General features: G+C 51.8%; 1 protein-coding gene across 3 annotated transcripts in view; it reads left to right on the forward strand.

Moving 5' to 3' along the window:
• SNRK (SNF related kinase) overlaps positions 1–7,688 on the forward strand; it is a 59,660-nt gene extending 51,972 nt beyond the window's left edge. For all 3 annotated transcript variants that reach the window (XM_043595915.1, XM_043595918.1, XM_043595916.1), the window contains one exon: positions 3,726–7,688. In XM_043595915.1, coding sequence (XP_043451850.1) covers positions 3,726–4,917 — 1,192 coding nt within the window. In that variant the 3' untranslated portion in view covers positions 4,918–7,688. The remainder of the gene's footprint in view (positions 1–3,725) is intronic.
• The last annotated feature ends 3,183 nt before the right edge of the window (positions 7,689–10,871 follow it).

Here is a 10,871-nt window from a genome sequence, read left to right on the forward strand (position 1 = left end):
GAGGCCGTGCATGGGCTCTCCGCGTGTGGGGGTCCTGTCCCTTCGTCACCAAGGACACCTTCCCTCCTGCGTTCAGGGGAGAGGGGCTGTGGCTGCTGGCCTGGCCAGGAAAACACGTTTGGAGAAGCAGCTGAGTGTGTGTCAACTATTTGCCATTAAACTCTTCCAGATCTGAGATGTATTAATGTGTTATTTTCTTTAATTTTTCATTCCAGGAACAAGGCCATACTTCCCCTCAGTTTTTTTTAATGATTTTTAAGAACATCCAGGGCATTTCTGTGCCATTGTGTTAGCTCAGGATTTCAGTGATTACACACATCAGCTAGTTGATTTATTGGCTGCCTGACCTTGGGAGGTCACTTAACCTCTTCCTGACTGGGAGTGATAATGGGAGTGAGAATACGGTCTGCCTCCTGAACTGGGCTGCTCTGTGTGCTGTCACTGTTATGAGTATTTTACCACCACCGTTGTCTTTGATAAAGTCGTGAGTGTGCTTTCCATCTTCTCCTCCTCCCCCCTCCCACCCCCTCTTTCCCACTTTGCTTTTTCTTCTGCCATATTAGCTTTCTATTTAAAATGAAAGCGTGGAGAGGGTTACTTTTTGACATCACCACTATGAAACTTATATATAATTTATCTTTCCCTCTTCAGATGAAGTAATCCGTGGAAGTGTAGTGATTCAAAAAGAGAAGGATGCTCCCAATTCTCAATAATTCTCTACTCTTACATCCGCATAGGAATAAGTGTGTATGTGTGAATATTAAGTAGTAATTATTATTTAAAATAGGCAGAAAGCCATTGGATTTACATTACGTGCTGTCAGCTTGCCATGTGTAGGCTGTTACTTGGGATGGGGCGACAGAGAAGAGAGACGAAAATGTTCCTGGGTGGCCAGAGAATAAAGATTTAGAAATCTAGAACTGGAAAGTGGTCTTCGTAACTTCATTTATATCCTGGATGGAGTCTTCTGTAATAAAACCTAGGCATGCTGTGTGGTATCTGCTTGGAAGAGGACTGGGGCCCCGGGGGCTGGGTGGGGGCTCTTGGGAGTGAGACCAACCGGGACCATGACTTTGAGTGGTGAGGTCAACCTAGTCCCGGGCTGAGGCCCCTGATGGGAAAGAGCAGGGTCACCACACGTCGGGCCACCGAGTCTGGAGTCCCCCCAGCCTTGGAGAAGGGAATGTTTGCATTCGAGCTATTTTTGGGGAAACAGATCAGAACTCGATCTAAACTTGGTCACGTATGTTAACGAGTTAAGTTGGTTTTGCTTTATTCTAAAAGTTAACAAAACTGACAGAGGCGATAGCGAAGTATCAGAACCTTCCCTCAGCTTTTCCTCTTATCCTCCTGGGGATGCTGCGAGGGCCTCGCCGCCTCCCGGGCCCAGGCAAGGTGGTAGGTCTGCTTCCTTGCCTTTTTATCGTCACTGTGACTTTGCCAGAACCCTGGACCTGACTTGGTTCTGCTGCTGGACATGCCCTCAGGTCAGTGACCCAGAGTCAGTAGATGGGCCTTTGAACCAGCAGTTCGCTCCCCGGGAGGGGCAGGGACCCCCGGCCGTAGACAGCGCACCTTCTTCGTGTTCTGCCGGGGCGGGATGGAAGCGTGGTGCGGTCTGTGTGTTAGAAGAGGCCTCGCGGGGTCCTCTGAGGAGCTGACCCTAGCACGGGAGGGCTCGGGGCCGGCATCCTCTGAGAGACCTGGAGGTGAGGAGAACCACTGAGGCCAGACCGCAGAGGTCTGTCTGTGCAGCCACAGCCATCCGGAAGCTTCCTAGGTTGCCTCGGGGGCGGGGGGGGGGGGGAGTAACTGTGGAACCCAACCCACATGCCACTGTTCACAAGCCTGCATGACCTTGGGCAGGCTTCTTACTGTGTTCTCATTTCCCGTCTGTGAAGGGGGAAGATGTGGCTCCCTTGTGGAGCCGTGGGGGCCAAGTGCACTAACCCCCGTCAGGCTCCCGGGACAGCGCTGGCTCTGGTGAGCACTGAGGCAGTGAACCGTGCCGTCCATGTGACTCCTTCCTAATTCTTGTTTAGCTGTCTCTCCTCTGTTTTGTTAAGCCAGATTTGCTCACAGTGTTGTGACAATAAAGGTGACTTAGTTTAGCACAACAGGAGCTCACATGCGTGCTCGGTTAACGTGAGCCGTTTAACAACTTGATTCACTCCTATAAAAGCGGTCGGTTCGGACGTGGCCAGTGGAGGCGCCACCCCAGCAGCAGCACCCAGCCGTCCTGTTCCTGGGCGCGGGTTCTGAGAACGGCGTTGGCTTTCTTTTCAGGAGGTGAGGCGTGAAGAGCCTCCGCCGCTTGGCGGGTCCCCGCGTCCTGGACTGCGCCGGCTGCCGCTCTGCTGGTCGGACACCGTGGGCCGCTGGCCTCCCAGCCCGGGGCTCCCCAGGGTGCCCCAGAGCCGCCGGCTTCACGTACTTGTGTGGCTGGGGGACGGGTGACTTGTCCAGAGGCACTTAGTGACCTCAAAGACCTTATCCGGCACTCGGCTGTCCTAAACTACCCAGCAGTGACTAGCCAACGGGCTGCTGAGAAAGGACCGTTGGTACTGAGCTGCAGAAGAGAGGTCTATCATAAATTCCGGGTGGTTTTTTTTCCAACTATAGATTTAATTGATTATTTCTAGGAACATAATTGGTGTGAAACAAAAGTGTCATAGTGTGGAAGGGGCTACTTTAAATCTCTGGCATCTGCTATTACCCCGGACAGAGAGGACAAAACAGGCCAGAGACCTCATTTTCAGAAGTCTTTTTCTTTGGCTGCCAAGCAGTGTTCTTGTTCTTAGGTGACTCTAGATTGGGGAGTAAAATTGAAGGTTCAGTAGTTATGGATTTGGCGCCCATTTCGCTTGTGTGGGCATCTAAAAACACGTGCATTTAGGGGTGCCTGGGTGACTCAGTGAGTTTAAGCGTCCAACTCTGGGTTTTGGCTCAGGTCATGATCTCACGGTTCTTGAGTTCGAGCCCTGCGTCTGCCTCTGTGCTGACCGCTCAGAGCCTGGAGCCTGCTTTGGATTCTGTGTCTCCCACTCCCTCCCCCCACCCCTGCTCGTTCACGCGCGCTCTCTCAAAAATAAACATTACAAGCAGTTTTTAAAAATACGTGCATTTATATTTAGCTTGGTGTGTTTTTTAATTGATGAAGAGATGCAGGCCAGTGTACGCTGACTTTCCTTTGCAGTACTCTCCTGTTTGATCTTGAGCTGTTCCCACTTTTACACCATCCTGTCCTATCTGGAAGACTGGGCATTTCAGGTGAATTGTATTTTATTTTTTCAGGTGAATTTTATTAGCAAAACATATACCTCAAAGGTCGTGCGCCAAGACCCAAAGGAACAGAATGTGTGGTGTTTGAGTTTTGCTTTGGTGACCTCCCTGTGCTGTTTAAAACTGCTTGCTTGTGGTGTAAGATGTGTGTGGGAAGACGGGGCTGGCTCTTGGCCCTCTTTCCCGCCAGCTCTGATGTGTCCATTTGGCCAGTGAGACCCAGGCCGGACCCGTGGTTCAGAACCACGTTCGCCCTGCCGGCGCCCTTGCTGATCTTTAGAGGATGTCGAACGGGCTTGCAAGGCCGCTGGGGTGGTCTTTCCTTTTCTTGTCTCTTTTCTTTGTCAGTCTGTGGATTTTGCCCCGTAAGTATCGCGCGGCGTGGCGTGTCGGTAGAGTCTGCCTATTATTACATGGCTCTCTCCTTCCAATCTGTTACGCAGGCAGTCGTGGCCAACCAAGATCGACGTGCCCCAGGACCTGGAGGATGATCTCACGGCCACTCCTCTGTCCCACGGGACCGTCCCTCAGTCTCCTGCTCGGGCTGCCGACGGCGTCCTCAACGGCCACAGGAGCAAAGGCCTGTGTGACTCGGCCAAGAAAGACGACCTCCCCGAGTTGGCCGGACCGGCGCTCTCCACGGTGTCACCTGCGAGCTTGAAGCCCACGGCCGGCGGGCGCAAGTGCCTGTTCCGGGTGGAGGAGGACGAAGAGGAAGATGAGGAGGACAAGAAGCCCGTGTCCCTCTCCACGCAGGTGGTTCTGCGCCGGAAGCCCTCGGTCACCAACCGGCTGACGTCGAGGAAGAGCGCGCCCGTCCTCAACCAGATCTTTGAGGAAGGGGAGTCCGACGACGAGTTCGACATGGATGAGAACCTGCCTCCCAAGCTGAGCCGGCTGAAGATGAACATCGCCTCCCCGGGCACCGTGCACAAGCGCTACCACCGCAGGAAAAGCCAGGGCCGCGGCTCCAGCTGCAGCAGCTCGGAGACCAGCGACGACGACTCCGAGAGCCGCCGGCGGCTGGACAAAGACGGCGGCTTCACCTACTCCTGGCACCGGCGGGATAGCGGCGAGGGGCCCCCCGGGAGCGAGGGCGACGGCGGGGGCCAGGGCAAGCCGAGCGACGGCGGCGGCGGCGCGGACAAGGCCAGCCCGAGCGAGAGCGGCGCGGGCGGCGGCAGCCCCGCGGGCGGCTCGGGGGGCAAGCCCACGGGCACGTCGGGCAGCACGCGCCGCTGCGCCGGCCCCGGCCCCGGGGAGCTGGTCCAGAGCCTCAAACTCATGAGCCTCTGCCTGGGCTCGCAGCTGCACGGCGGCGCCAGGTACATTCTCGACGCGCAGGGCGGCTTGCCGTTCTCCAGCGTGAAGGTGCAGGAGAAGTCCACGTGGAAGATGTGCATCAGCTCGACGGGGGGCGCGGGGCCGGCCCCCGGCGCGGGCGGCGTCAAGTTTTTCTCCGACCACGTGGCCGACGGCGCCGCGGAGCTCGAACGGATAAAGAGCAAGAACCTGAAAAACAACGTGCTCCAGCTACCTCTGTGCGAAAAGACCATCTCTGTGAACATCCAGCGGAACCCTAAGGACGGGCTGCTGTGCGCCTCCAGCCAGGCCAGCTGCTGCCACGTCATCTGACCGCGGCCCCGCCGGCCCCTGGCCCCCGCCCCCCGCCGCCCGCCGCCCGCCCAGGCCCGCCCAGAGCGGTGCGGCCCGGCCGGCCCGGCCCGGCCCGGCCCGCCCCTCCGGCCGCTCTCCGCGCTTCCTCCCTTCGAGGGGGCGTTCGGAGCAGTTATTTATTACCTTCGCATTTGTTCGCCTGCCGACGTGACAATGCATGGTCTTTGTGCATGCTGCTAGACACTGCTTTTCTTTTCCAGCCGAAAAGTCTCTTGTGTCATTTTTACATTTATAATTTTAATGTGGATGATCAGGATTAAATTAAAATGTATATTTGGGACCTAAGATACACGGAGCACTTAGAAATTGGATGTCCTGCACTTAATCTACGGAGAAAAAATGCTTCTGTCTCCTGGTGAGAAACGTAAATTCCCGTCCTGACCTTCTGCGAGAACGGAAACTCCGTGCCCTGAGGCACACGCCGTGCTGTCCGAGACCGAACCAAAGCAATAACGTTGTGTTGCCGCCGGGCCTGGAGCCTGCGAGCGAGCGAGCGAGCGAGCGAGCGTGCGAGCAAGCGCGTGCGAGCCCCGCCTCCCGAGGCCCGTGAGGGGCGGAGTACAGCGAGCGTCTGCACTGAGAACCTTAAAACCATGATTTCAATACACCCACACCTGTTTGTCTTAAGCTCTAGTGTGAAAACAAGGTTGGGCTCGTAAAATTTAACTGAAAAAGATTTTCTTGTTTTGTACTAGGTGAGATAAAGTACTTAGATTTATAAGGCAGCTTCCCCCGTAGTGGTAAATTACAAGCAGACAATCTTATTTTGTAACGTGATGAAGTGAACTGATGGTGTCTTAACTCTACCCATAGAGTGTACGTCTGTCCAACAGAACAAAAAGATGCTCGGTGTAAATTCCTTCCCGTAGGGCACATCCTAGGGTTTCCTTGAAAACCTTGTAGATAGAAGAAACTGTAGGGCCTGATATGGAAGCAAAGGTGCACACAGAGGGTGGCAACGTCAAAAGCCTATAAATTAAAAAAAAAAATTACTGGGATGTGATCTTTCGCAGTTTGGTAATTCGGTGGTCTCTTCTGTTTTTTCCATTCGTCTATGTTCTCTGGCTGTCCAGTAAGCTACGAGAATTGGCTGATCAAAAAATACACCTATAAAAGAGTGAAATTCACACGTACAGCAGACAAAACGCACAAAGCCTGCTTTGTGTTTTGTTATTGTTTTGGTTTTCTTCTTTTTTTCTTTTTCTTTTCTGGAGGTGTTTTCCACTTTGCCTTCCTGCCAAAACAATAATCGAAGAACTCTTGCTTTAAACTGTTCCTGTACAAAGGCGACTTTTGACCAGATAATCCTCTTTCGTGGCGTCTTGTCTCGTAAGACGCACTATACCGCAGATGGCTAACTTTGAGAGGGGCCGGATGCCGCCTCTGCAAGCTGTGCCCCGGGGGGGGTCTTCAAAGCGGTGCTTATCCACACCGGGGGTGGGTGGGATGCGGCCGGGCCGGGGGTGGGGGGCCTTCCCACTCCCAGCAGCTTCCCTTCGTGTCTCTGAAGTGACCGTTGCTTTGTCTGCAGAGGGGGCAGAGCACCCAAGGACTGCATTCCATGGCTCTCGGCTCCTCCAAGTACACGCTGACTGTGCTACTCACGATGCGTATAGTTTAGTCCGCACTGGGGAATTTCACAGTATACTTACTAAACTAAGTAAAGGTGATACTTAAAATACTTCTTTTACTTTCTAGACCTAGGCTAGATATGTTTTAAGCTACAGCTCTAGTTCATTGTGATATTTATAACTGAAAGCTACCAGAAAAGATGTGTGGGTGAAGCCATAGAACATATTTGCTTGAAATTCTGAGCAGGGATCTTATAAAGGGCCAGAAATAAGATGTGTGGTTCACATAGACAGTGAGCGTAACATCTGTATTAAACGTAGGAGAGAAGTTTCTAAAGGGCATTGGCAATAAACTCTTTGTTGCAGCTGTTTTCCAAGTAATGTAAATACTTCTTCCTGTGATTATGTATAGCCTTGGAATGGCACCTTTTAACTAACCCACGTGTGTTTGGTCTCCGATGGTTTTTTATATTCCGACGTATATGTGGTGCTCACTCTAGGAGCGGCAGTGTTGACCGTTCATGCTGCACAGCTGTATCATAGAGCCTTATTAGTCGCGTGTGCTTGGTTGGCCCTCTGGGTGTACAGAGGTCAGTCTGAGTGGCGTCTTACTCACCTGTTCGTAAGTGAATGACTGTGCATGTGTCGTATGTCATAGTATGTCGTCACATAAAAGGGAGGGAGCAGATAACCGTTACATGAAGATAATATTGGACCAAACTCTTTACTAGCTCTAAACAGTTTCTTGTACCCCTTAACCTGTCTTCAGAAGTTGCATAGAGTTATAGTAGTGTGTAAATTAAATATTGTGGAAAAACAATTAGTCTTGTATTTTTCTGTACGTGTGTGTACATATATTATATATATATACACATATATATATATATAAAATTATGTACTTCTGGCAATTCTATCTGTATTTAAAGATGTGACAATCTCGACACCGATCTTAAGAATAGCCGTGAGACTGAATCGAAGTAAGGGTCTCCCTACCAAGTAAGAACCGATGTGTGTTAAGAGGGTACAGAATCATCAGCTGATTTGGTCGGTTGCTTCCACTGCTGGTGGATTTTCCTCATTGTGTAAACATTGACAGGTATGTGACAGATGGGAAGAAACAATCCAAATAATAAAGTGGCATATTGGTGTTCAGCAATATAAGCCGAGTCCGTGTTTCTGTGTCTTCTCGCGAGTGCAGCTGTGTCGAGACCCAGCCTGCGTGGTGTGCGCCTGTGCTGCCAGAGGTGACTGGAAAAAATCGAACTGTGACTGTTCTTGCTTGAAACTCCTGACCGCAAGTCTCAGGTGGCCCCAGGACTGCCCATCAGCTATGCTTTGCTCCCCGGGTCCATCGCTTTCCTCACCTGGCTGGGCCACCGGGCTCCCTGACGGTGGGCTGAACCGAAGCGACGGAAGGGAAGGGCCGCAGGCGCCCGCTGCGCCCCCCACCTTCACCTGTGCCGCGTGCCCCGCCCTTCCTCCCGGCGGTGGGATCCCAAGGTCAGTTCCTTCGCTCACACCTTGAGCCTGTCCACGTGTAAGTGAGGCAGCCGTGGGGACTACTGGCCGTTCTCGCTTCTCTGCTAGATCATCCCTAACAGCAAACAAAACAAACTGGACTTTGTTCCCCGGTCTTAAAAAGATGTCTTTGTTCTCTCTCTTCGCTCTCTGGACCCTTCCAGTCAGGCTCTCGCTGCTGTCGTCCCACGGTAACTGCTTTGCTCAAGGTCAGCGGTGACCTCCAGGTGCTAAAACCAGTGGTCGTTTTTTAAAAACGGCTTTGAGATGCACCGCTCGTACGATTCAGGGGGTTCCGTGTAGATGTTGCGCAAGCGTTACCACGAACCCCCAAAGAAATCTGCACGTGTTTGCGCCTCTTCCCTTCCCGTCGGCCCCCCGCCATAGCCTTAGGCCCTGGCGGCCACAACCCCAGTGGTCAGCTTCAAGCCCACGGTAGCGTGTGAGGAGTTGGGCAGCCTTCCTTGTGAACCCCCTGCTGTTCTGGGGCCCGCTTTCAACTCACGGCTTCCCATCCCCCCGCTGCTAGTTCTCCCAAACTCTGAACTTGGGAGTACTGCAAGTTCATTCCTGGAGCCTTCTCTGCGCTCAGTCTCTCCGCCATCCCATTCAGTTTACGGGCTGGTAGAACCCAAGATACATTCAGCCCACATCCCAGGAACACCAGACTCCAACAACCTCTTGGACTCAGCCACACGGACGTGTCTGATGAGCCCCTTAGTTCGTGTTCGAAACTTACAACCTTCCCCTCAAAGTCCTTCCCCTCCTGACTTTTCCCGTCTCGTAAGTGGCCGCTCTCAACCTTTTTGTACAAGAATCTTGGTATCACCCTTCCCTTTTTTAAAATTTTTTTCTTTTTTTAGCGAGAGGGAGAGTGCGTGAGCCGGGGGGGGGGGGGGGTAGTGGCAGAGGGAAGAGGGAGAGAGAGAGACCGTCGCAAGCAGGCTCCGCACTGAGTGTGCTTGGTCCCCATGAGCCCGGGATCACGACCTGAGCTGAAATCGAGTCAGACGCTCAGATGACTGAGCACCTAAGTACCCCCCAACAGAAAATCTTATGCACCATTGAAAAATTGACCCCTTCTTGGGGCGCCTGGGTGGCTCTGTCGGTTAAACGTTGACTTCGGCTCAGGTCATCATCTCCCGATCGGTGAGTTTGAGCCCCACATCGGGCTTTGTGCTGACAGCTCGGAGCCTGGAGCCTGCTTTGGATTCTGTCTCTCTCTCTCTCTCTCAAAAATAACTAACACGTTAAAAAAAAAAAGACCATAAAAAACCACACACACACAAATTCACCCTTTCTTACTGCCTTCACTACAAACACTCTAGCCCATGCCACCATCCTCTTCACACAACTCACACGCACTCGAGTGCACGACTGGAAATTCCTCCTGGGGCACCTTGCCGCTTCTGCCCTTGCCTTTCTCTTGTCTGTTCTCCATTCGGCAGTGCAAGTGATCCTTTTACTGTTTCGTTTTGGTTTTGTTTTCTTTCTTTGTTTTTTGAATATAATTTATTGTCAAGCTAGCTGACATACTAACACGCAGCGTATACAGTGTGCTCTTGGTTTCGGCAGGGGCTTCCCACGATTCATCGCTTCCACACAACACTCAGTGCTCATCCCAGCAAGTGTCCTCCTCAGTGCCCCTCCCCCAGCTTCCCCTCCCCCTACTCCCCACCCCCAGCAACCCTCAGTTTGTTCTCTGTATTTAAGAGTCTCTTATGGTTTGCCTCCCTCCCTGCTTGAAACTATTTTTCCTCTTCCCCTCCCCCATGGCTTCTGTTAAGTTCCTCAAATTCCACACATGAGTGAAAACATGATACCTGTCTTTCTCTGACTTACTTCAAGCAGAATACCCTCCTGTTTCATCCACACTGTTGTAAGTGGCCAGATTTCATTCTTTCTCACTGCCACGTAGTATCCCATTGTGTATATAAACCACAATTTCTTTCTCCATTCATCAGTAGATGGACATTTAGGCTCTTTCCATAATTTGGCTATTGTTGAAAGTGCTGCCATAAACATTGGGGTACAAGTGCCCCTGTGCATCAGCATCCTGTCTCCCTTGGGTCAATTCCTAGCAGTGCTGTGGCTTGGTCATAGGATAGATCTGTTTTTAGTTTTTTGAGGAACCTCCACACCGTTTTCCAGAGTGGCTGCACCAATTCGCATCCCCACCGACAGTGCAAGAGGGTTCCCGTTTCTCCACATCCTCGCCAACCTCTAGAGTCTCCTGATATGTTCATTTCAGCCACTCTGACTGGCGTGAGGTGGTATCTCAGTGTGGTTTTGATTTGTATTTCCCTGATGAGGAGTGACATTGAGCCTCTTCACGTGCCTGTTGGCCATCTGGATGTCTTCTTTGGAGAAATGTCTATTCATGTCTTCTGCCCATTTCTTCACTGGATTATTTGTTTTTTGGGTGTTGAGTTTGCTAAGTTCTGGTTACTAACCCTTTATCTGGTATGTCATCTGCAAATATCTTCCCCCATTCTGCCGGTTGCCTTTAAGTTCTGTTGACTGTTTGCTTTGCAGAAGCTTTTTATCTTGACGAGGTCCCAATAGTTCATTTTTGCTTTTGCTTCCCTTGCCTTTGGAGACATGTCGAGTAAGAAGTTGCTGTGGTGAGGTCAAAGAGGTTATTGCCCGTTTCCTCCCGTAGGTTTTGATGGTTTCCTGTCTCACATTGAGGTCTTTCATCCATTCTGAGTTTATTTTTGTGTCTGGTGTAAGAAAGTGGTCCAGGTTCATTCTTCTGCATGTCGCTGTCCAGTTTTCCCAGCACCACTTGCTGACGAGACTGTCTTTATTCCATTGGCTATT

Source organism: Prionailurus bengalensis, chromosome C2 (genome assembly GCF_016509475.1).
Source record: "Prionailurus bengalensis isolate Pbe53 chromosome C2, Fcat_Pben_1.1_paternal_pri, whole genome shotgun sequence".
In the NCBI taxonomy this organism is placed as follows: domain Eukaryota; kingdom Metazoa; phylum Chordata; class Mammalia; order Carnivora; family Felidae; genus Prionailurus; species Prionailurus bengalensis.